Source organism: Contarinia nasturtii, unplaced genomic scaffold (genome assembly GCF_009176525.2).
Source record: "Contarinia nasturtii isolate CC-2019 unplaced genomic scaffold, AAFC_CNas_1.1 Cnas_scaffold_1182, whole genome shotgun sequence".
Taxonomy (NCBI): domain Eukaryota; kingdom Metazoa; phylum Arthropoda; class Insecta; order Diptera; family Cecidomyiidae; genus Contarinia; species Contarinia nasturtii.
Genome location: NW_022198526.1, coordinates 2,250,438 through 2,274,247, shown reverse-complemented (window position 1 = coordinate 2,274,247; position 23,810 = coordinate 2,250,438). Strand labels below are relative to the sequence as shown.

Below are 23,810 nucleotides of genomic sequence, written 5' to 3'. Positions count from 1 at the left end.
CAAATCCAAACGATTGATTTTATGAAAACCAAAATCGTTTATTCTACATTCAAAGAGGTTTATCTGTGAGATTCATATCGAAACACAAAGCTTTTATTGTGTATTTGAATGAAATGTTTGTTTCCAAGATTGAAATGTACTTAAAATGTTCAAATGTTACGTAACAAATGGCAAAAATGTTTGTAATTTGGTGTGGTACAGACACAGCTTTAATAAATCTGTAAATTAAGTGAAAAATAATCGATTGCATTTTTATCCGTTGATTCCTGTTTATTTCTTGACTCTTAGCCAATCGTAGATATGTGAGAAACTACTGTTTTGAAATGAAATATTTTTCATTTCACACGATAGCCAAAGGTGTTGCAATTAACCGTATTTTTTTCTCCTGCTTTGAACGACGTTCCAAACAATTATTTGCCAAAAGTTCCACGTTGCCAAATGGCATTACTAAACAAATTGGAAACCTGGCCAAAACTACTGTTAAAAAGAAATTAAATAAAATGGCCAATTTCAGAATTTCATTTGTTCAAATAATAGGCACGCTTTATGCACAATCGATGCACAAGTGTGTTTATCTTTGAGTGTGGCCATTTCAATATAGATAACACACCATGGAAACAAAACACATGTGTGGTATCAACAAAATGCGATTTTTTCCACTTGCCAATCGAAAGTGTTGTGGGTCGTGTTTTTCTTTTCATTTCATTTAAAGAAGTTGACAGCATTATGAAGCAGAAAAAAATCACTTCGGGCCGTGTATTTATTGGTAGTTTCTCTTTTAATTTACCGCAAATGTTGGAATATTTCGTGTGCAGTGAAATAAACAGACAAATTAAACAGACATACCACGCAAAGCGTGCATACGTTCCATGAAGACTTTCCGTATTCAGATGGATTTTTTTCCCTCTATCATCAAACCGAACGAATTCAAAACCGCGATAGCATTTGCGACAGCACTAATGAGAAAGCATAAAAAAGCAACAAAGTCACGCAGCTATGCGGTAAATTGGCACAATTTGGTTGTGTTTTACAGCCTGCATGCAATTCGATATTGCGATGGGCGCGAGTGTGTTTGATTTTCAATACATTAGACGCATTTGCGATGACGAATCAATAGCTGCATGTTCATGCTGAAAATCGAAAAACACATTGTATGTATGTGTGTGTACATTAGCACTTGGGATGTTAAACAAAAATGATTGTAGTCGAATGTATCAAGTTTTATATATTATGATCGCATCAACGACACTCACCTTCGGTTTGGATATTTCATTTCACGTACAAAGTCGTGGAATTCGTATAATTACTTTATATCAATAATGAGTTCAATATTTTTTTATTTCACATTTCAAATGCCAATGGAATTTGATCCGAATCAGAATTTTTTGAAATCGAATACATTTTCAGCATTGAATTGTGTTTCACCCGTGCACAATTTTACCTGTTCATAATGAATAGGCCGGATCGCAATTGTGAATTTCAGAATATGTTAAATCTCCGGCCGGGAATGGCCAAAGCAGAAGAAGACAAATGCATCATCGAACGCGATTCAATTTGGCTCACGGAGGTTAAGACTATCAACACTAGTTACACAATTGTATACAAATGGTGCAAAGAAAGAGCGAAAAATCGTCCGTTTACAAATTACATCTCATTCAGTATACAATTGCTGTTCGAGGCAGGTTGTTAGTGCATATAGAGTCTTTTTTTATCGTACAATTGATTTGTGGTTCGTTGTGTCTGTGTGACTTTGTGAACGACCTTTGGTTTCCTCTGTACTCTTTTTTTTCTGCTCTCTTTCCAGCAGGGCAACCAAATCAGAGGCCTAGACTTGTGTAAATTGATCACCACAAAATAGAGATACGATTTACAAATGGCATATCGACAAGAGTGTATTTGTTTTATATTTTTTTTCTGTTCTCGCTCTGCTCTCCTTGCCACTTTCGGGTCCATAATCGAGTGGCGAACTAAAAATAGTCTCGGAATGGAAAAAGAGACTTGAGTGGCATTGCACGGCATGCATATGTACTTAGTGCGGTGTATGTAATATCTCTTTAAATCACAAGCACTTTGGTGAGTCTCGTGCGAACGCGAGCGCAAGCACAACATTCAATTTACATGCCAATATTTTGAACTGGAACACCGTACAATACTTTATAGCCGATTGCTGTTGATGTTGACTGAAAAATCAGTTCAGCCTACAAGTGTAATTCACAATGTTTTGCTGGAAACTTTTCTTCTTACATTCGTTTTGTCGCCATAGAAAAGCATTTTATTCATTTATCGCAACACACATTGCCCAAGAAGGCACATTCATTCAATACAAGCCGCTTGCCACTCGTTCATACTGTTCACTTGTAACACACACAAAAGTGAAAAATGGGCGAATTTATGTGAAACGAAATGTAATTTTATTATCGTGTTCACTGGATCACGAAAAATACTAACTATCAAAGCCATTTAAATTTGTTTTCGACAGTCGCAAACAATTTAAAACCGTTTGCTTAACTTTCAATTTATCATCGCGCATTTCGTGCTTTTGTGAAACATTTTTCACTTTGCAAAACTCCATTGATTTGCTCATAAAATGTGACAAATATTCATTGACTTTATTAAATTTACAATTTATGCCCTAGGCTCAAGCTTTAACTATTAAGCAGTTATGTAACAATCATTTACAACTCTCTTTTTTTCTATTAATGCAAAAATTTAACTTGGTAATTAACTATATGTATCGTATCCACTTCGTTTGATGCAACATTTAAAAAAATCGCTGATGTTTCCTGTTTCGCATTTTCTATCAAATGCCACATTGCTTTACTTCGTTCTGAAAAGAATGCTAGAAGATAGAAAAAAAACTTCTAAGAGGACACTTTCCAGTAGGCATTTGCTTAGTTCGTGTTTCGTGTCAGTGCACATAGTTGCAAATCTGTCGTACGGAGGAAACATGTGATCGCTTTTATCTCGTTAAAACATTTTTTTTTTGTTATGGCAATTCCGTACATGTACACCATTATAGTCTAAGCATAGCCGATTTGGTTTCAGGTCAGGTGGTTCGGCTAGATAATATGCAATGCTCCTTGAATGCAAGTTCATGTTGGTATTAAAAAAAGAGAGCCACAAATAGACAATTGGATTGGTTTTGTGTTCTCTCCATTTTGTATCGATTGAAAGAACCGATACGGTTTGTAAGGTGACTGTTTAAAGAATCTGTTGCCATTTTACTATTTCTAAAATGTATGATTTAGTTATTGGAGTTGCAAAAAGAACTATTATTTCGTTACCATTTCGTATAGTTTGAGATTTGCTGCATGATATTCAAATAACTGTTATTTCTTTTCAGCGTGTGTGTGTGTGTCAAACGTTTTGAAGGAAGGAAAAAAACGTTGCGATGTTATTTATTGTGGTTGGCATTATCAAAGTTATGCACTGGGCTCTCACTCTCTCGTTTCATTATTATTGTCGTGTGGAGTGCATTTTTCCGCTTGTTTGACTGAGAGTGGAGAGGAGAAAAAAATGCTCGCGCGTCCGTTCGAAAAACATAACGCTGTGCAATGTTAGCGCACATTGAACACGGGTTGCAGCATGTTTTGTATCTTATTCGCTGTAGAATCGCACAACAGCAACAAGAAGAACAAAAAAAAAAGGAGAGAGAAAAACCAGCAAAACTGTTACAGTTTCTATTGCATGTTGCAGTGTACAAACAAATGACGCGGACCGCATTATTTATGGTTTTATTATTGTCGAATTCTTGAGCACTTGGTTCATTGTGCACACAATGTTTAAGGAAGCGCCTTCTCGTGCAAACACTAGTTTTGCAGCTCATGTTATCGTTTAACCAAGAAAATAAAGCACAAACACACACTCTCAAAAATCTAACAACCGAACAACGAAAAAGCAGCAGCACACGAAAAAAAATACGACGAAAATCGATGCTTTTTTGTGATTAAAGTGCATGTTTTCTTGGAATGTGTGCATTTTGTTTCGTGCAGACAGGCGCATATGTACACTTTGCTTCACATTGATTTATAATATTTTATTTTATTTTCATTCCGTTTGAGTTTGTTTTACGGCCCAATGGTTCTGTGCTCGCTTTTTTTTTGCTTCATCCACTTTACATTGTCGTTTAGATAATTCGTTTTGGTTGATCTATTGAAGCACCGTTAGATTCGTGAAATTGATCTTAACCTTGTGCCATTCGGAATTGAACTTAATAACATTATTTATTTTGCAAATGGATTTATTACATTACTCAAATATGGTCGGTGTTTGGTGGTTGAACGAAAAGAAAAAACACATGAACAATAGTGCGATAGATCAGTGCAGAATGAGCAGTGAGCACATACAGAACATGAATAAATACAAATAACAATTGACAAACTAAATACAAATTATTTGTGAACAGCATGCCATTTTGAATAATATCCCAAATCAACTGCTAATATCAAAGCGATTCATTTTATCACGTACACACCGCACCGCGCTGAGCTAAAGGTCTCAACGAAAATTTCATCCAAAATGAAATGGATAAATGTGTGCAAACAAAACAATCATTTTGCAAATTGGAACGTCGCTAAACGGTGAAAGACACAAGCAATGTTGATAAATTATCACCATTATTTTAATGAATTTATTCCAGTGCAGACCATTATTATTTTGATTAATGCACGTTTGGAGCAATTCATAAATGTTGCTGTTTTTCACTTATTTTAAATAACAAAATGTTAAATGCCATCGGCTATTGTTTTTTTTTTTGCTCTATTTATTTGATTTAACATTTTGTTTGTATTCAATTTACTCAATAGACAATTTTAATGTTGTATATTGTACAAATATCAACATTTTCAATTCGACTGCCCTTCGCAATACGCATTTTAATTTTGTCAATTTAAAAACAAAACCTTGATTCAATGCAGGATTACGAAAATTGATATGGTTCAAAGTAATTTTCAACGTGCACCATTCATTTAAAAACGAAAAAACGCAACGTGGGTCATTCAATCAAATATAATGGGATTCACGTTTTTTTATAGAAAAATGTGGCCAAAAAGCACCATACTGATTACTTTATATAGATAAATTCGAGCTGCACTTCACAATTAATTCAAATGTAAATCCATCATGTATGAAATTCCGAAAAAAAACCCTTTCGAATGAATCGCATACTGGTTACGTTCATTGACCAATGTGCGTCATTTTTTTCCTCCATAATAACAATAATTTAAATTATTCATACAAATATTGATGCAATACCCGCTCAAATATTCGATGAGTGCACAAAAACCTATCACTCATACGATTCACAAAAGCGAGCAAAAATGAAATTTTGCGACCTTAAAATATTCCATGGACTAAATTTGACGGTTGCAATATGTGTGTGCGTTGCTTTTTTCAACCATCAGTTTCGATGATTTCCACAATTGGATACCATATGTACCATACACTGGGGAAAAATGGTGAATCAATCGATAAGCGATCGAAAATAAAATTATGGACTTTTTTCGTGGTTGGAAAACATGAAAAGCGTACTGCGAACTATGCATTGTTTGTGCCGTCTATAAATAAATGCGTAGGGAATGTGGCCAATTAATTTTTTCCCGCTGATCTTTCTACTTATATATTTGATTTCTTCGACGGTAAAAAAATATTTTTATGGTCACTTTACAGTGGTGCACTTCATAAATAAACCACGATAATTTTTCAATGAATTTTTGTATACTTCAGCGCAATGGCTGTGTGTGTGTGTGTTTTTTTGCCGATATTATTTTTCATATTGGATTTGTTTGTTTGCAAGTTTTCTCGTACTATACATATATCCGGACCGAGAGAGAGCAATATGTGCACACGATATTTCCATAATTATGTGTGTGAATGTGCATTCGCTCAAATCTATGAATAACGCATTATAATAAATGCGAGCCAGTTTCATCCGTCTATGGCAATTTGCGTGCTCTGCTTGTTTTCTTTTGTTGTATGACTCTACCGTTTAAGTGACCAGGTTAATCGCGAATGGAACGCGAATGGCGACGCTCGAATACATTTTCATTTCATGAAATTATTATTATTTATTTTTTCAATCAACAAACGAAATAATACCGGCAAACCAAACTTGATCAACTTGATGTCTGTATGTCTTACTTTTGATTCAATGAAGAATAAAAAATGAAATGCGTGTGCGTAAGCACTCTACCTTGAATAAACAACAACAAAAACAAAAAACACACACACAATGCAGACGATCGAAAGGGAAAATCGTTTATTTTTATGCATATTTAATTTTCAGTTTCAATTTTACTGGAGACGAGAAAACCTATGCTGAAAACATATTTTCTGTTGATAGGATCAGCTTGAATAGTCGACGCATTCTTTTGATTGCTTAATGGCCATGGAATATGAGTGAGATCGTGTATTGTATGTGCACAACAAACGGAATATATTTTATTTCATTTTTTTTTTGTCTGTGCATAAATAGCGCAATCGAACAAAGATTATAAGCTTTGTTTTTGAATCAATCGAATGTCGACAGCGACTACATCGACGGGCACTGAATAAAATGAAAGTGATTCAGGTGGTTCTCGGTGTGTTTTATAAGTATATATTTTCCATAAAAATCCATGCTACCAGCTTCGAATGCACGAAAATGCAGCATAATAATATGCATTTTGATGAAACTGGATCGATTTCCTGCCTTTCTAATGCTCGCCATTTCCCAGTCAACTCAATGTATGATTTTTCACTCTCAATTTTGGTATTGCGATCAATACCATTTAAATTGGGCACTGAAAATATTTTGCAAATTGTTATTAATAAATTGGTTGCGTCATTCAAACGGGCGAAAAAGTTCACACCGAAATTGCAGCGAAAAATGAACAGCAACTGAATGCCAATACATGGCAAAACAATGGTGCAACATTTGGGAAGCGATCAATGTTCATTATTCACATGTTTTGGTAGGCTGCACTGTGCACTTATTTTCTTCCATCGCGTTAAATATAAATGATTATATAATTGTCGATTTTGTTCATGCAGAAGCATCATTCAATACAAGTAGAAAAACTATGCCATGTGTGTGTGATAATGCTATCAACATTTTGTACCTTGCATGACGTGATGCACAGAAATCGGCAAAAATAATCGGCTGCAGACCCCAATTATTCATGTTTTAAACCTTTTTACCGTCGAATATCGTTTGATCTTTCGATTGGCAACCGTAAACTATAAAATACACATAATCTTTTATTCACTTCTAAACGAAAACTCAGTTTTTTTCTTTGCACAAACAGGCATGTCCATCGATTGAGTATAGCGCATTCCAATGAATTTGATGTCATTATTATAATGGTCACGATAGTTGCACCCGAATGACATGCATACATTTTCGATTTCGTTCACGACATTCTATTACATAACTCGGTCGGACACACGACATGAGAAAAGCGAAAACATTTCCCAGTAAACCAATCGCCCAGATAATTTCATGCGTAGTTGGCGTGAGTGTAAGTGTGTGTGTGTAATTTTAAACTTTGTACACACAACATCAATCGCATCGCTGTTTAAAACTAAATCCGTAGCGAATCAAGATGCGATTTATTCATGCGAAATTATTCCGTCGATGATTTGGAATCTTGTTTCTTTTGTAACGAACACACTAAATAAATAAATAAAACATTGAAGCACTAACAACCGGCATCACATCAAAACAAAAACACAAATCTGAACAACAACACAACCAAACTTCCATAATGGTGTAACTCTCGCATTATGAATATAAAAGTTTACATTTTCTTTTTTGTTCGGTGTAGTTCGGTTTTTGGTACTGTTGTTTTCATCACTTGTATAACACAGAAGGAATATTTAAAGAAGCAAATAGGTGAACATGTTGCTGTTGCTAGTAAACAGCCATTGTACATCTCGTATCCCATAATAATCCATAAATGGAATGCATTTCTTGGAGTTTAGACATGAACCAAACCGACACATGCATGAAAATTTAATGGAATACGAAGCGAATATGAAGGCAAAAAATTAAAATAAACTAAAGAATCATTCCAACGCTCTCTCGCACAGCAAATACAAAATTCATAACCATAAACAAAGAGACATTTGACTTTTACATCGTTTTCCATCGCTTTTGTTCGATGCGAGCGCATACCATTTTCCCGATTGCAATAGAAAGTGAATGTTTTTCGCCTCTCGTACCGAATTCAAATTTTATAAAAGATTTGATCGTTGTTTGCGAAAAAGATTAAGCGCAGGGGATTCAATTTCAATTGAATCAACACCGACGACGACAACGTCGATGGAATGCTTCAAGAAGAAGCTGCCGCCGCCGTCGTCGTCATTGCGCTTCACTAATGGCAACGATATATTTTCGAGTAATAAATTCGAGTTAGTTTTTGGATGCATGTGTATAACTTAATTCCCATTCGATTTCATTTCTCTGTATCTAAATTCAAATCGATTGAGTGTGGTATGGTCAATGAATAAGCGATATCTGCAACGCGCAGCGGCAACAATGACTGCGTTGACATTTAAATAAAATATTACAAATTATTCGATTTTGCAACGTAAATTCGCTGCATCGTTGTAGTTAGTTCATTTATTTTATGGAGTAAAACAGGTCAGTTTTGTTGGCTATCATCTGTCGCTTGCAGTATGAAATATTCGTATTTTAAAAAACCATAAATAAAAAAATGACGGTTATGTATTGGTGCTTGTTGTTCACTTTCAATGAAGATCATTATTGCACACTACATTCTCATAAAATTTCAATAATTATTCTTCCACTTTTGATGCTTCACCAATTGCTCTGCACAAACTAGTTTCCCATAACACAACAAATTGAAAGCCGGAAATTGACAATGGTGCGCTCGAGCGCGCGCGCGAGGTGCGATACGTGTATGTCTGCAATTTATCAATTGAAATGTATGGAACGAGTTTGTGTGTGCTTTTTGCGAACTGCTGTCTGGAAAAGTTACAAAAAAAAAAAAAATCCGCAGTAGATGGAACAAATTGAATGGCATTCGACTCATGAGCATCGACTATTTGGAATGTTAAAATTAAAATGATTTTTTTTTGTCATCCGCATTTAAATTATAGTTATTGATATGGCGATGACGATTCACATAGTTTAATCGTTGTAACAGTGACACATGACATATGACACGAAATCATTTTTTTCTTCTCGAACGGTGAAAGTGCGTCGCACGTTCATTTCATTGCTTGGTCAAGCTTTAATCACATATTATTATTATTGAAAAGTAATGTGTGTATGTAACCCGTTTTTCTTAATATCTTTCGTTGGGTCCTAGTTTTTATGCAAATTAAAATCGGTGAAAGACATAATCTCAGCACGAGTACGTTGTTTAAGTCCATTTATTTCCACATTAATATCTCTTTATGGTTTTTTCTTTGAATAAAAACAAATGCGAGTATGCAGGCAAACATGTTTGAGTATTAAATGAATTTGCATGCGGTTTGAGTTTAATGAATTGCTTTTTTTTCTTCTTCAAATATATTAATTAAATATTAAAAATTATTGGATATTACACGCAACCTAATGCTATTATCATTTTCTTTGATTGACAGGCATACGTCAACGCAGTAAACAACGGCGTCGAAATACAGGAATTGCTATCACCGGAAGCACAAAAGCAGCTAATACCAACGGGGCCCCGACTTATTCATCACTCAACGAAGGCACGAAAAATAATCGATACCGAAGACACCGATTTGAAATGTTCAGCACAACCTGATGGCACACTAGTTACAGAGAAAAGACAAACAACTGAACACGAAGAATTTCACGACGACGAATTGCCCGAGGCAGACGATCATTCCACTGGCAGTCGAGAGCGCGTCGAACACAAGGTAAGTGAAGAAACGTTTTAATAAATTGATGTTAAATGCATTCATTACTTTTGAACAAAAACACACACGCACACAGGAATCATCGCAACGATTCTCAAAGCGTCGTGATGAACAAGAAGTAGAGTATGTGGCTGATGGTAAAACAATTGGAAAAGAAATGAGATATCTAGCTGAAACCGAGGACATCGAGCGGTCGGGTCCGAAAGAGGATGCATCTGATTGGGACAGTTTATCGGATCGTGTGCGCAAAGCGCGTCGTCAACAGAAAACTTTATTACAACAACATCGAGGTAATTGAAACGTTTGTTGAACGAACATGGTGATTTTGATATTAAAAATCATTTTTTTTTTTTTTGGAAAAATTACATTTTCCAGAAGCGTTTTTAGAACGAGAACGTAAGGATCGTGCAATTGATTTTGAAAAAGAAGAAGAGACTCGCAAAGATGAGACCATCAAGTGGCTGCAAAGTCATTTTGGCAGTAGTGATGGCCGATCGCCTGATTCGACAGAAGAGGAAAGCGAAAAGAAGGAATCTTTCTTCAACGTTACTATCAAATCAAATCATGCGTCGCCTGTGTCGGCCGACGAGCCATTGCCGACCTTGAGCAACGGTGTCTATCATTCAAACATTAAGCCGAAGGAAGCGCCAAAACCTCAAAAATATTTCCAAGGTATTACTGGGTGGTCTGAACGCAAAGAAACCACACCGCGCAAATTCTCTACGAAAACATTCCAAGATGAACTGAAGGGTACACTAGAACGTAACCGCTTGCGTCATGTATCTTCACGAGAAGATTTAATTGCAAATCGTTATAAAGAGGATATTGTGAAATCGGATGATGATACACGCAAGAAAAATATCAAAACCGACAATCGATATGGATCTCGCGGCGATTTAAAGACACAAAAAGAAGACTTGGGCTATATGAGTGGTTCACGCACTGACATTCGACCGCGACACGATTCAAAAGAAGATCTCTATGCCAAATCGAAAAAGCAACAATCAAGCTATTTGCATCGCGAAGATTCCGGTTAGTAAAAACATTGCCAAACATTTCAAAACAAAGTTTCATTTTACACATCGTTTATTAATCGATTTCTCAATTTAGGTTACGTTAAAGGTTCAACCGAAGATTTGCGTTATATACGAAATACGCCGATGCGTGAGGATTCGTTCATCAGAGATAGTGGCGAAGAAGAGAAACTCTACAAAGACCCCGTTAAATACAACACATCGACAATTCAACGAGATGATTCGGCCTATGTTTCATCATCTACATACTTTACAGAGCCTCGATCACCAAAAACGGTGCCATTATGTACACCTGATAGCGGTATCCGAAGCCCAACGCCCGAAGCGTATGATCCCGACCTAGTTCGACCGACAGTGCCACAACGAAAACGCGAAAAGAAAATGCGTATCATTGAAACAACACCACGTGATTTTGAGCCAACGCATCGTGAACCGGCGCCCGACTATTCACCACCAAATCGCAGCCGTTCAATTTCACCGGTCCCATCGCCAACCACACACTATCGCAGCAATCCGAAGAAAATGTATCAGAAAACACGATTTGCATCGTCATCTGAACTTTCGCGACCCATATCAACGCATACAATTGAAACACAAACAACACCGATCAAGAAGAACACGGTTGGTGCGACGATCAGCAATTCTCTACGCAAATTAGTCGGTAAAATTCGTTCGGCAAGTGTAGACCGAAAATCGAAAACGAAAGCGAAACAGCCATTGTCACCGCAAAATAGCAAACAATCGGTGAAGCACCAACAACAACAACAGCAGCAGCAGCAGCAACCATTCGGTCGTGTGAATGGCGGTTCAACGTATCAACAGTATAATGTGATCGACAATCACATTGGGCAAACATCGTTGTCAACAGCGCCACTGTCAAGCAATCGTGACTCAAGCATTGTGAGCAGTAGACGTGGTGGTGGTGAGCGCACAATCGATCGTAGAAATTTATCGGAAAATAAAACAATGACAGCTGCAGTAGATAAACCAAAATATTATTTGGGAGAAAATCCGTACCTTGGAAGTATTTATGGCAAGGAAAACAAGTACGAAGGAACACAACGTGCACAACGATATCAATCACAACGCCAACGTTCAGAAGACGTTGATGTCTACAGTCCAAACAGGTATGTGCAATGTGCATTTTATCCTCTCTTCATTTTCACATTTCGTTTTCTTTTCTTTTTTTTTTGTTCAAAACAATGGCTCAAAACTGCCAATCACATTTCCACTTGCTAAATGTATACTTTCCATACTTGGGGCGATCAAAAAGTCACCCATTTATAATTAAATTTTTTTACTTAAACATACGATACGTTCGAAATGTTTTTGTTTTCTTTTTCTGCGAAAAAAAAAAAAAATACTGCAAAAACCATCATCGGCGTTTGCATATCGAAGTGAAACCTGTTTTTTTTTTAAATCTGGTTAATGGTATTTAATTTTCGGTAATGGAGTTTCACAAAAAGCACTCAGTCAAGCCGCTCACTTGACATATACTACATGCTGAGATTTACATTTCAACATAACATAAAATCATAAACCTGATCGTTCGTTTTAAATCTTAGATTTAAAAATACCTTGTGAATAATCAGTATTGATGATTATTTGAAGAATGAAAAATCATTCGAATGTCACGATTACGAGTTTGAATCAAAAAGATTTACGGTCAGTGTGAATCGTATGGTAAAAATGATGACAAAATTTGCACTTTATGTGCCATATGATATCAAGGCGAATCGACAAACATCTTCAGCATAGAAATATAAACTCGTTTCTATTGACTGCGTCAAAATTATTTGTGTCACTTTTACTTCTTTTTTCACTTTGAATTTCTGCGGAATTGTTGACATAAGGAGTAGATTCGTTTTCTATTGGAAAATCATAGTGATGATGAAAAGACATTCATTGTCTAGATTTAATAACTCATAAACTGACTATTCGAAATCTTTATTTAATTTTCTCATTAAAAAATGCAACAAAAAAAAACAAACATGATCGTAAAAATGTAGTTAAGAGTTGTAAACAACATTCTACACACTATATTCATCAAAACAACGACTAAACGCGTGCAATTATAGAAATAAACGTCAAAAAAGTGAAGACGAGCACAAAAACTATATATGCAAATTATTTTCACTCTTCGCAGTTGTTTGTATAAAAGCTTTGCTGTATTTATTGGCCAGATAGAGAAAAACGAAATAAAATTCAAAAGCAAGGCAAACGCTTTGGGAAGATGGGAACTGGTTTTGCATGTGTGCCAATCAATACAAGCGAGAATCGGCCACAACAACAATGGCATGATGCATGGTAGGCGAGAGAGTAATACCTTTGCAATAGAATATGTGCAAGCTACTCATTGTTTCGATACCATTTATCAAAGGTTGAGACATTGGAAATATGGCTTGCGCATGGCGTAAATAAACTCAATCGTTTTGTCTAAAAAGATTTATTGGCATCGATAAAAAAATGGGAAATAATATCAATACGCGCTGGCACGATACGAGTTACATAAAATCGCAACAGAGCATTGTTTGCTAAAATTGTTGTAGAGATGATTCTATTGGCCGTATATCTAAACCAATCTAAATCGCTGTCTAATCGCCTGCGGATCAATATTTTTTGTTGTTGTTCGTTCGTTGAATTCGGTTCATTGTACTGCATTCGCCGTTTGTTCGCTCACATGTGTGCAATTATGAAAAATATGGAGTAAAGAATTTTTTTTGCGTGTGATGAGTATAGTGTGTGCGTGTGAGCGCGAGCGCAAATAAAACAAAGACGAATTGAAAACGATATTGCTATTCACTCACCGGCTCACCGCGCCAAACAAATTCGATTGAGCCGTGCCGCGCACTTCGTTAGCTTACAAACGATGTGTCAGGGTTTCTTAGAAAACTGCGAATCAATTCGTGTCAACTTGTTTTCAGTTCCACGAAATCATCAATTGATCGACCAACCGTCGTTCCCATTTTCAAAGACGGCAATGCCTAGCCCAAGTGTTGGTCGCGATAAAGTAATTTTTTTCCATAAATACGTAAAATTCCAAGGTTGAATTCCATGTTAAAATGAAACTCTAATAATTGTTTAACGTACACGTAGCGTAATTTTTCGCTCAGAAAGCAACATTTACGTGTCTGTTCTAACGAAACAATAAAAGATCATTTATTCGCAAATATTCTGCTTCAGTTTCATTTTCATCTTAATTGGATTGGAGCGTGTGTGTCTGTGTGTAAAGACTCACATAATATGTCACATACAATTAAAATGTCATTCACACAAATCAATCGTGCCCCATACACATTTATTTCCGATACAGTTTTTACGCTTTAACAATGTATCATCGATATGCTAATTATTTGTCCTCATTTGTTTGCCAATTTTTAAATGAGCTCGGAAATATTCTCACATCATTGTTGCGCACGATTTACGACTGTAACATTGAAATTTATCTCGTTTTTTTTGTCATCAATTGTGTCGTGTTTTGTATTGTGTAATCGATACGTTTGAAAAATCGAAACTAAAAGTCCACATTTGAAAAGTCGATGTTTTTAGTTCTTTTTTTGTTATTTTTGAACTCTTTCGGGTGAAGCTTTTATTCAATTAAATAATCTTGTATCCAAATATTTGCCTGAGCTGTTGACAATTCCTTTTATGTAACTAGATTCGTTCGACAAGTATAAACTTCCATTCAGATTCCTTCATCGGTTCCATTTGGCGTTGGAATTGGTGTGAAAGAAAACGTAGAATGGATAATAAAACCAAGGTGTGGCAACATAAGTGACAACAATAAAATTATTGTTATTATTACATTTATGAGAGCATAATTTTTATTGGCCGCAAATAGGCATAAGAGAAACATGTGTATTAATAAAAATGCACCGAAATGAATGGGAATCTGAATAAAAGTGTCACACTGAAATTATGTCAGGGTAAAAAAAGATTAAATCTCACATTGTATATTTCGATATGTACAGAAGTTGAACCTGCACCAATAATACACTTTTAAAAGAATTTAGACAAAAAGAAAACAAACATATATACAACGAATATGTAAGAGGATTTAAGAATTCACCATTGTCTAATTAAAACAAATCATATTTCATACATTCAAATTCGGAATAAACACGTCAATTTGGCGTTGAATTATTTTTTTTATCAAGCTTGTTAATTCTATTTGAAATCTTTCAAAACAAATTTTCTGGATGAATTATTATGCTATCGGTTGAGACAAAATGAGAAAAAAAACGCTAATAGCAATAGAATGTTATAGCACAGTCGACGATCGTTTATTGAAAACGTAAAACCTGCAATATTTTGCAATCAAACGAAATTAAAAAATACCAACGTAATGGGAAACAAATCCGATTCCAAAAATTGGTTATGTTGGTTTGTATCGAGTTTTGGCTTTGTTGCGTGGGAAGACCTCGTTTCTATGTACGTACAATGACATCGCTGAATGGGTATAATAATTCATTAATTTATGCGGCTGCAGTAACTCGTTGTCGTTGTGGTTCGTCGTTGTGATCACGCGATAATTGAGCTTTTAATACCTTCCCTCATTCGATATGGAATGAAGAGATTTCTTTTATGACAAAGGAATTTGCAAATCTGTATGTGGTATGAGGTGTTGTGCCATTCTGAGCACAGGTGAACCTGAATGAAAATTCTTGAATTCCCTAGCTCAAAAATGAGAGGAAGAGAGAGAAAAAATCACTTAATTAACAGGCCAAAATTGCTTTCGGCGCATATATTTACCACAATTTGCACGAAATCCAGATTTATTGGTATAGTTACAGAAATTGTTGATTTCAATGTTGAATATATAACTTAATTTCAGCGCTTGTACAAAGATCACAACATAGAAATAACAAGAGATGCATTTTCTTTGGCGGCAAAACCTTTTAACTAGTTGAAATACCAAGAATCGAACGATACACAAACTAAATCAAAAAAGTATCTCCTTCTGCTCAATTGGCTGGCCAAAGTCATGTACTTACAATCAATAAAGCCTATGAAAAAAAGCAGCAACAACTTTGATCTTTTTTTATACAACGCGTTGTTTTTTTTTGTGCTTGTGATGTCAAAACGAGCCACAACTAGACATATTCTTAAGTCGATTGTAGTTGGGATCACAGTAGACAGATACAATGAACGCCTACTTGCCTTTTCAAAAATAACACGGTTGTTTTTGACTCGTTTAGAGTATATTTTTCTGTTTTGTTTTGTTTTGTTTATGTTATTGTCACGCTTTTTTTCCCTCTTTACCTTGATATTGCCCGTTTTGGTGTCGTGTTCAAAATTTCAGCCAGAAATACACTGGTCGTGTGATATTTGTGCTTGCACGACACACGCTGAACAGACAAAACCACATGTAAATAAATAAGTTGGTAACCGCCGCCACCGCCGCCATCGCCGCCATGCCATACACAAAGTAAATTATTTATAAAATTGTAAGATCCATCAGAAGTAGTGTTTTATTCTTCGATTAATCTATTTCATTCATTCATGTTATTCACACTGCGCGTTTGTCCCAGGCGTATGTGTGTGTGTGTGTGTGTGTCTGTGGATCTCATTGTATATATTTCGCACAAACCAATTTACCATGGAATTTTTAATTGATTTGTTATTGTGGTTGCTACCTTATCTTCGGCAGAAACAGCTCTTCAACGAAACGCTGTCATCGGGTAGAACGAAAGCGAAAACATGCGAGGCAACAACAACAACAACAAAAAAAAACACTGAGAAGAAACAAAAATCTGTTTAACCAAATTGAGATTTTATCGTTGTATTGATTGTTTTGAATTGGATGGAAGAATTACGTTGATCGTCTGATTGAGACGGAGGCTGAGACTGACTATTCTCTGCCAATTACCGCATTTAAACAGTCATTCAGTTGTCGTTCTTCGTCAAGTGATGAATGTTTATTGCTTTGCTGTGAATCGCTTTGATATAGTATATTGAAGAGCCAACAAGGGATAGAGGCAAAGGCAAAGGCAAAATAAAACAAATCACAATGTGGTTAAAATCGTTTTTCGAGCAACGCGAATTGATGTAATTTGTTTGCAATTTAATCTTATCGATTCGTCTGCCCTGCAGACACATTCAACACGAAATAGTTTTACATCAATTTCATTCATTTTGTCATTAATGTTGTTGTAATTTGTGAAAATAATGTAATTTTTGTTTTCTGCTTACTGATTTTTTTGTGTTTTTTTTCTCTCTCTCTTGTTTCGTTTCGTTTTTCTTTCACATCTCGTAGACACCAGTCGTCAAATTCAGCGAATACACTGGGACGGTTCAGTAAGAGCACAAATCGATTGCAGACATCTCCATCACATTTGGACTATGATTATCGCAGTGCACAGACATTGCCACGTAAATTGGAACACAAGCCGATGCATTCGTCTGCAATTAATATTGCGATTGTGAACAATGCACGATCACCGTCGACGTCACAAGGACCACAAAAACCGGCTCGAACATACAAGTCGATCAATCGTAGCAAAAGTTTTAATGTGCACGGTTTGAATGGCACAAACAATCCTAGTCCGATTTATATGGAAAAATTGAATCGCAGCAACATCAGCCATCATTATCGATCAAATCCCCATTTGAATGAGGATAAAACTCAATTACGCAGTCCTTCCATTGTAAATTTGATTAGTCGAAGTCAACGTGATTTGAGTAAAATCGATGAAAATGGTTTCGGAAGCAGCAATCCCATTAGTTCGAGTACTTATGATGTACGTCGAAATGGATATCATCGCAACTATTCGCCCAATCATTATTCAAAGAATATTCCAGTTGATCGTCGTGCCCATTCATTATTGCGAACAACATCCGATAATTATCGCACCCAAATGGACTCATCGCCACATCACAATGGACATTATAAATATGGTTTGGAACGGAATTTGCAACGTGAACGCGAATCATCGTTGGGCTCACGCTCACCACTTACCATCAATAAAGATACAGCTGCCATAATACGACGCAACAGCTCAAGTACGGAAGACTATTCAGAAACATATAAAACAACATCACGATCAGATGATCCATATCGTCCGAGCATTACAAACACTGTACATAATTTTACAAAAAAAACACATCCGTCGAAAAATGGACGCGGACCGGAAACAATCGAAACATCAGAACGAAAATCTGTGACAACTAGTCGATATCGCAATGGTGATTATGCATCCAATAATTTACGTTATGTGCCCGATCGTGAAATAAGAAAAAATTCGGCTAGCCCAGTGGTCATTGAAGTGCGTAGAAAGTGATTTGGAAACAACACAAAAAGGAAGAAATTCATGTGACAAAATGAAATGCAATTTTTAATTCGTTTTTCTAATAAAAACATTAATTTAAAACTTACAAAATTTTCACAAACACACCTCTAACATTGGAAATTGTCTTTGAGTTCATTTGGTGCAATTCCAAATAAACGTTCAAATGTCGTTTCTAACTTCCCCACTCCCTTCTTATTCGTCATCTCTTCTTCTTCTTCTTGATCTTCTTCCTTGTTCACACAATTTTTTAATTTAAATGAATTTCCATACACTAACTATTTTAATATAAAACAAAATTTGGTTCTTATTGCATGGTAAATGACCTTGTGCAGCTGAATTAAACGTATTTAATTATTTGATAAACAATCACGAAATGGACTAACGAAATTAACTTCAAATATAATTTTCGTAATATTTGGTGTTACGAACATCTAAAGGAAAAATCAGAATAATAACCGATTCTAATTGGATTGTGAGCGGATTTTATGGAAATGAGTCAATTGTAAAATATTCCAGATTATATAATGAAAGTCCATCGAAAGTAGCAAATACATTGCATGACAAATAGAAACGACAATCAATAACAAAGACTTCAATACGCTTGCAACTACAATATTCCCCACAAAAATTGATTTTCCGTAGTTAAAAACAAGAGTTCTAACGACTTTTGATTAAGAAAAAAAAACAGAATAAACAACATAAAAATAGAACGAAAATCATCAAACCAGCGTTAACTGTATAATTAATAATTTAATAAAAAACAATCATATCGTAATCAAAACGTTTATTTTATTATATTAACGCATTAATTATTATGCAAAACACAGACAAATAATTCTAATATTTTACTGTAAAGTACACATACACACAAAAACAAAATCACCGATAAATTCAATAGCCCATGTAAAATGACTCATCTGTAATTATTTCGATTATTATTCCCCCTTACTTTTTTTTTATTGGAACATATTAATTATTCGACTAATTATATGACAAACAATGCATGTTTTTTTCTAAATCTGAGTAACAAAATATTTGTATTAAATTTAAGTGTATCGATTAAATCAGTCATAAGAGGAAAAAAACACAGAGTTTCATTTCGTTGTTTTTATTAATAAATAACGGATTTTATTTCAGCTCTTTGGAACAACTGGATTTTTAACCGACATTAAACAACGACATTTCATATTTCTCAAGTAGCGACTAATACTTTATTTAAAACTGCCCCAAAACAATTCTGAAAATGATTTTGTTCAACGTCTTTATAAAATCTTCTTCAACCTAACAGTAAAAAAAAAACAATTGGAAATTCTGTAATCAATTTTCAAGCATTTTCTACGTGATGAATTATGTAAAGTATGCTCTGCAAGAACAGTCTTTTAGAAAAATATGCCTTAAGGTAAATTTCACGCAACGTTAAATATTTCATGCAAAAAAACTTCAAAAATAAAAAATTTCAAAGAGAAAAGAAATAAATGGTAAGTTCAGTTCAAAATTCTTTAAATTCATCTCAATTTGCATAATTTTCTGATTTGGCGCAAGCGAAATGGTAGGTATGAAAAATTGACTACAACTAAACATATAGTAACACACAGTGAAAGAAAAGATTCGTGTGAAATAAATCATTCTGATTTCGGATCATTGTCTTCGAGTGAGATGGCATCATCAGTAATGGCACCTTCATCGCACGTATCGTCGGCTGTGTCATCACTTGTTGAATCACTGCCGATTAGGGGACGTGATATATTTGCATTAATGCCCAGATTGTTTGGCAAACCGCTGTCATTCGCATCACCTTCTTGTTCTTGGATGATTTCCGTTAATAGTTCGACCAGATTTCTGGATTCTTCTAACATGCTGCGCGATATGTTGAGCTCCTCTTCCAAACTGGCCACTTTATCGTGTAATTCCTCATTTTCTTTCAATGAGACGTCCAATGCAATGCGCCGCTTCTCGGCCAATGTTTTCCAATAACCTTCGCTTGGCTCACCTTCTGACGTCAAGTCTTCTTCCGTTATTTTGTCGTGCGTTTTTTCGGTCGGATCTTGGCTTGATTTACGACGTCTTGGCTCTGAGCTTGGTGTTGAACTAATAACAGCCGTTTCACTATTGAAAATCACACACGCACAAAATTAATAATTTATTCAACAATGATCCTATAGCAATGGCGTTCAAATGAAGTAGAATTCAAAATTATTTAATTGTAAACTTACGATTTTGATTTTTTGAACAGATTTTTTTCTGTAACTGGACGACCAATCAAGTTTTCCTTATCAGTTGCTCCTTTCTGAAGAATTTTCAATGTTTTTCGAGCATTTTTGGTGTTTTCCTATATTCAAAAAATAAAAAACTCAATATAATTTGTCCGATTTCACAATATAACCTAGAAAAATGTGATGCATAACACAATTACCTGTTCTTCCGTTGTATCGACTTGGATGAACACTTTTCGTGGAATAGTTGACATTTTTGCAATTTTATTTCAATTAATTAATCAATTAAAAACAAAATCGTTATAAATTATGCTCATAAGCAATTTATTGTTGAAAATTCAGCGAATATCCCGAAATGTTTCGTACGATTTCGAATGTTTGTTATTGACGCGTCTATTTGCAACAGTAACACAAAAGAAAATATAAGAACGCAGATGATGGTACAGAGAAACTGTCAAACACAAGATGAATTCGCCGTTCGCGCCAAAAAAATCCATGCATTTACTTCGCCGTTGCCGCTGTCAAGTGAACGAGACTTAATGTAAGATGCATACCATAGTTTCCTTCAGGCAACACTGTGACTGACCTACAAAGGCAATATTTATATGTTTACATTTTCAATGCAGACATAGCAACCACTTTTTTTTAACCAAAAAAAAGTAATATGCAATGCAAGCACAAGCGGAAAAATAACAAACATATTGTTTTTATGATTTGTTCAATATTTATTGGATGAAAAAAAGGTATTAAAGGTACATATATAAATATTTCGAAAAGTTCTTCTTAAATTCGAAAATAGTTATAATGGAATTGGTTTATGTCAGTCTTTTTAGTATGATATTGCTTTGAGAATGGACAGCATTTCATGTGTGACTGTGAATGAATTGTTGTCTTAAATTGTTGGCTCATTTTTCAATTTTTCGCTTCCATCGCCAACAGTTGTGAAAATACTGCAGTTTTTGATCACCGTCACGATACTGATATACTTTTCCTTGGCAATATAAACAATCGGAATGGTATGTGGAATGCTCTTTTTCACCATAATGCTGAAACACTTCCAATGTTGAGGTAGCTGCAAAATCTTCATAACAAGCGAAACAAAAGAAATGTTTCTGTGGACCTTTATCGCGAAATCGTATATGCACTGCATCAACATGCTCAGAAGTCTCTTCGTCTCCCATTGTCATTATTTTATCTTTATTCTCTTCCTTCAACTCGGACTTTTCAAATAAACAATGTGTCTTTTTTCGATTCTACAAAAAATATCAAAAAAATTCCAGTCCTTTTACACAAAATAGAATGTATAACTAGTTTTGATTAGATCTAGATCATTACAATTCACTGCAATTACATCAATTTAATGCCCACTACGACAGATCAGTTTTATGTATTCATCTATTCGCTTCTACTTAACGCATTTTTAGGTGATGGCGAATTGAATACTTTGTCTAACTACCAACGACTGTGCAACAATCCATGGTTTGACTATTTCTATAATTATTCAGAATTTTCTTCTTTGAAAAAACGTTTTTAAAATGAGAATCCTTAAATTAATGATCCCAAAATTTCAATATATTGAAATATAAAATAATTAACTGTGCGTATCAGTTCATACCAATTCGTTCAAATGAAAAATAAAAAATAATGCACATTTTCCGTCGTATTTTAATTTGTAAATAAAAGGTAGTTTTTTTTAATACCAAATCAAATTTGAAGTAAAATTTGAAGCATATTTTCATTTAAAAATTTCTTAGAAGAAAATTATTTCAATTCAAATTCAAATTTTGTTTCAATTTTTTTGCGCGTGCTTTATTACAACCACGGCAAAGTGGCGAAATGACAGCAGTGTTGTCAGCTGTTAACCAAACGATTCGGCATTTCGAATATCGAAAATAATTCGAACAGAATGCAAGACAATTTGACATTTGTAATATTTACAAGACATTTATGTTTTTTGTACACTTTCTTGTGGCATTACTTTCATATTATTTTGAATCTTCTTTTGGTTTCAAATAAAAAAGACTATGATATGTCGGAAGACGTGAAACAAATGCAAGATGATGAACGTGAAGCGTTGGTGTCCATCTATGAAGGCGACGAAGCATTCAAACAAGTTAATCCAACGACATTTCAGTACAAAGTGAGTAGCCAACTTTACATGTTTAACCTTTAATCATAATTTATGTAGATTGTACCGTGTTTAAAAAAAATGATTTCAGTATGGAGCAGAAGGTGATGAGCATACATTTCTCGTTGAAGTCACATGGAGTGCGGAGTATCCAAACGAAGCGCCAACAATAAATTTAAATGTATTTTACAACCAGCATTTGTAAGCACACCAATCATCCATTGATTTTATGTAACTTGACCATTGATTGAAGGTTCTTTGTTGTTGATTTCGTTTAGAGTGGACGCGGTGAAAGAAAAAGTGTTAAAAGCATTACACGAAGAGGCGGAACAATGGCTGGGATGTGGAATGACATACACACTGTTCGAGTGCCTTAAGGATCGCATTGAAGAGCTAATGGAGGGTCAACCTCAGCACGTTAGCGACGATGAGAGCTCAGAGAGTGAAGAATCTGATGAGTCTGACGAATCAGATGCAGACATTGGCAATTTATCAATAAGCGGACAAGCACCCAAAAAAGAAAAGTTAACCAAAGCACAAAAACGTCGTCAATGGGATCAAGCAGCTGTCGGAGGTGATCGACCGAGAGGCTGGAATTGGGTTGATATTGTAAAACATTTGTCGCAGTGCGGCAAAGGCGATGAAGCGGGTGCCGTTCCACAACACTATGACGGATGAACTAATTGTGAACAATTCACGTTATCTTCCTTTTGTAAATTTATTGAATAAACAAAATTCTGAATAGATTTTAACAATTTAATAAAACCGTACAAGTTTGAATAATTATGGCGTTTTAATTGTATTTTACAATGAATATTTGAGAATATTAACAATGAGTAAATCATAATATTGATAAGTATGAAGAAAATTATAAAAAAGGTCCTGAATTTTATATTTTCAATACAAAGAGATAATAGAATAACAGCAAAACTGAGTTTTTTGATACATTTTTTGTGACAATTACACAACATTGATATTGAACATTTTTTTTTGTTATAAAAATTCACTTTTTGTTTACACCAGTGCCCATCCATTATATCATAAAACCATCACATCATAATCAGTTTAAAAATTGAAAATTCTTTTATTTTTCGTTACTCTTCACCCAAATTGATATTACACGATATTTTTTTGTTTATTCATTTAAAATACTATAAAAAAACCAAAAAGCATTGCGAAGAATTTGAATTGGGCTGTACTGTCGACGGGGAAATTTCGAAAGTTCGAAAATGATTTGTGAGATGTGCATCGGGCAGTACCAAACTTATATGGTTAG

General features: G+C 34.9%; 3 protein-coding genes across 6 annotated transcripts in view; 2 read left to right on the top strand and 1 right to left on the bottom strand.

The window, feature by feature from the left end:
• LOC116344908 overlaps positions 1-18,878 on the top strand; it is an 89,578-nt gene extending 70,700 nt beyond the window's left edge. For all 4 annotated transcript variants that reach the window (XM_031773770.1, XM_031773769.1, XM_031773768.1 and 1 more), the window contains 5 exons: positions 9,589-9,870; positions 9,947-10,160; positions 10,246-10,902; positions 10,981-12,031; positions 17,161-18,878. In XM_031773770.1, the coding sequence (XP_031629630.1) occupies positions 9,589-9,870; positions 9,947-10,160; positions 10,246-10,902; positions 10,981-12,031; positions 17,161-18,184 (3,228 nt within the window). In that variant the 3' untranslated portion in view covers positions 18,185-18,878. The remainder of the gene's footprint in view (positions 1-9,588; positions 9,871-9,946; positions 10,161-10,245; positions 10,903-10,980; positions 12,032-17,160) is intronic.
• Positions 18,879-19,285: 407 nt separating this feature from the next.
• LOC116344909 (geminin) lies at positions 19,286-20,822 on the bottom strand. Its single transcript, XM_031773771.1, has 3 exons — positions 20,607-20,822; positions 20,407-20,522; positions 19,286-20,299 (listed from the first exon to the last, which is right to left on the bottom strand). Exons 1-3 carry the CDS (start codon positions 20,658-20,660, stop codon positions 19,816-19,818), a joined length of 654 nt encoding a protein of 217 aa, XP_031629631.1. The 5' UTR covers positions 20,661-20,822; the 3' UTR covers positions 19,286-19,815.
• A 1,506-nt stretch (positions 20,823-22,328) lies between these two features.
• LOC116344817 (RWD domain-containing protein 4) lies at positions 22,329-23,317 on the top strand. Its single transcript, XM_031773592.1, has 3 exons — positions 22,329-22,546; positions 22,626-22,735; positions 22,813-23,317. The coding sequence occupies exons 1-3, from the start codon at positions 22,436-22,438 to the stop codon at positions 23,210-23,212; spliced, it is 621 nt and encodes a 206-aa protein (XP_031629452.1). The 5' UTR covers positions 22,329-22,435; the 3' UTR covers positions 23,213-23,317.
• Positions 23,318-23,810: the final 493 nt, after the last annotated feature.

Excerpts from the sequence above, each read along its gene's own strand:
- LOC116344909 (XM_031773771.1), bottom strand. The coding sequence starts at position 20,660 with ATGTCAACTATTCCACGAAAAGTGTTCATCCAAGTCGATACAACGGAA. Across the intron at positions 20,523-20,606 it reads TCGATACAACGGAAGAACAG|GAAAACACCAAAAATGCTCG; the intron begins GTAATTGTGTTA and ends TTTTGAATATAG. Across the intron at positions 20,300-20,406 it reads CTGTTCAAAAAATCAAAATC|TGAAACGGCTGTTATTAGTT; the intron begins GTAAGTTTACAA and ends GATTTTCAATAG.
- LOC116344817 (XM_031773592.1), top strand. The coding sequence starts at position 22,436 with ATGTCGGAAGACGTGAAACAAATGCAAGATGATGAACGTGAAGCGTTG. Across the intron at positions 22,547-22,625 it reads CAACGACATTTCAGTACAAA|TATGGAGCAGAAGGTGATGA; the intron begins GTGAGTAGCCAA and ends AAATGATTTCAG. Across the intron at positions 22,736-22,812 it reads GTATTTTACAACCAGCATTT|AGTGGACGCGGTGAAAGAAA; the intron begins GTAAGCACACCA and ends GATTTCGTTTAG.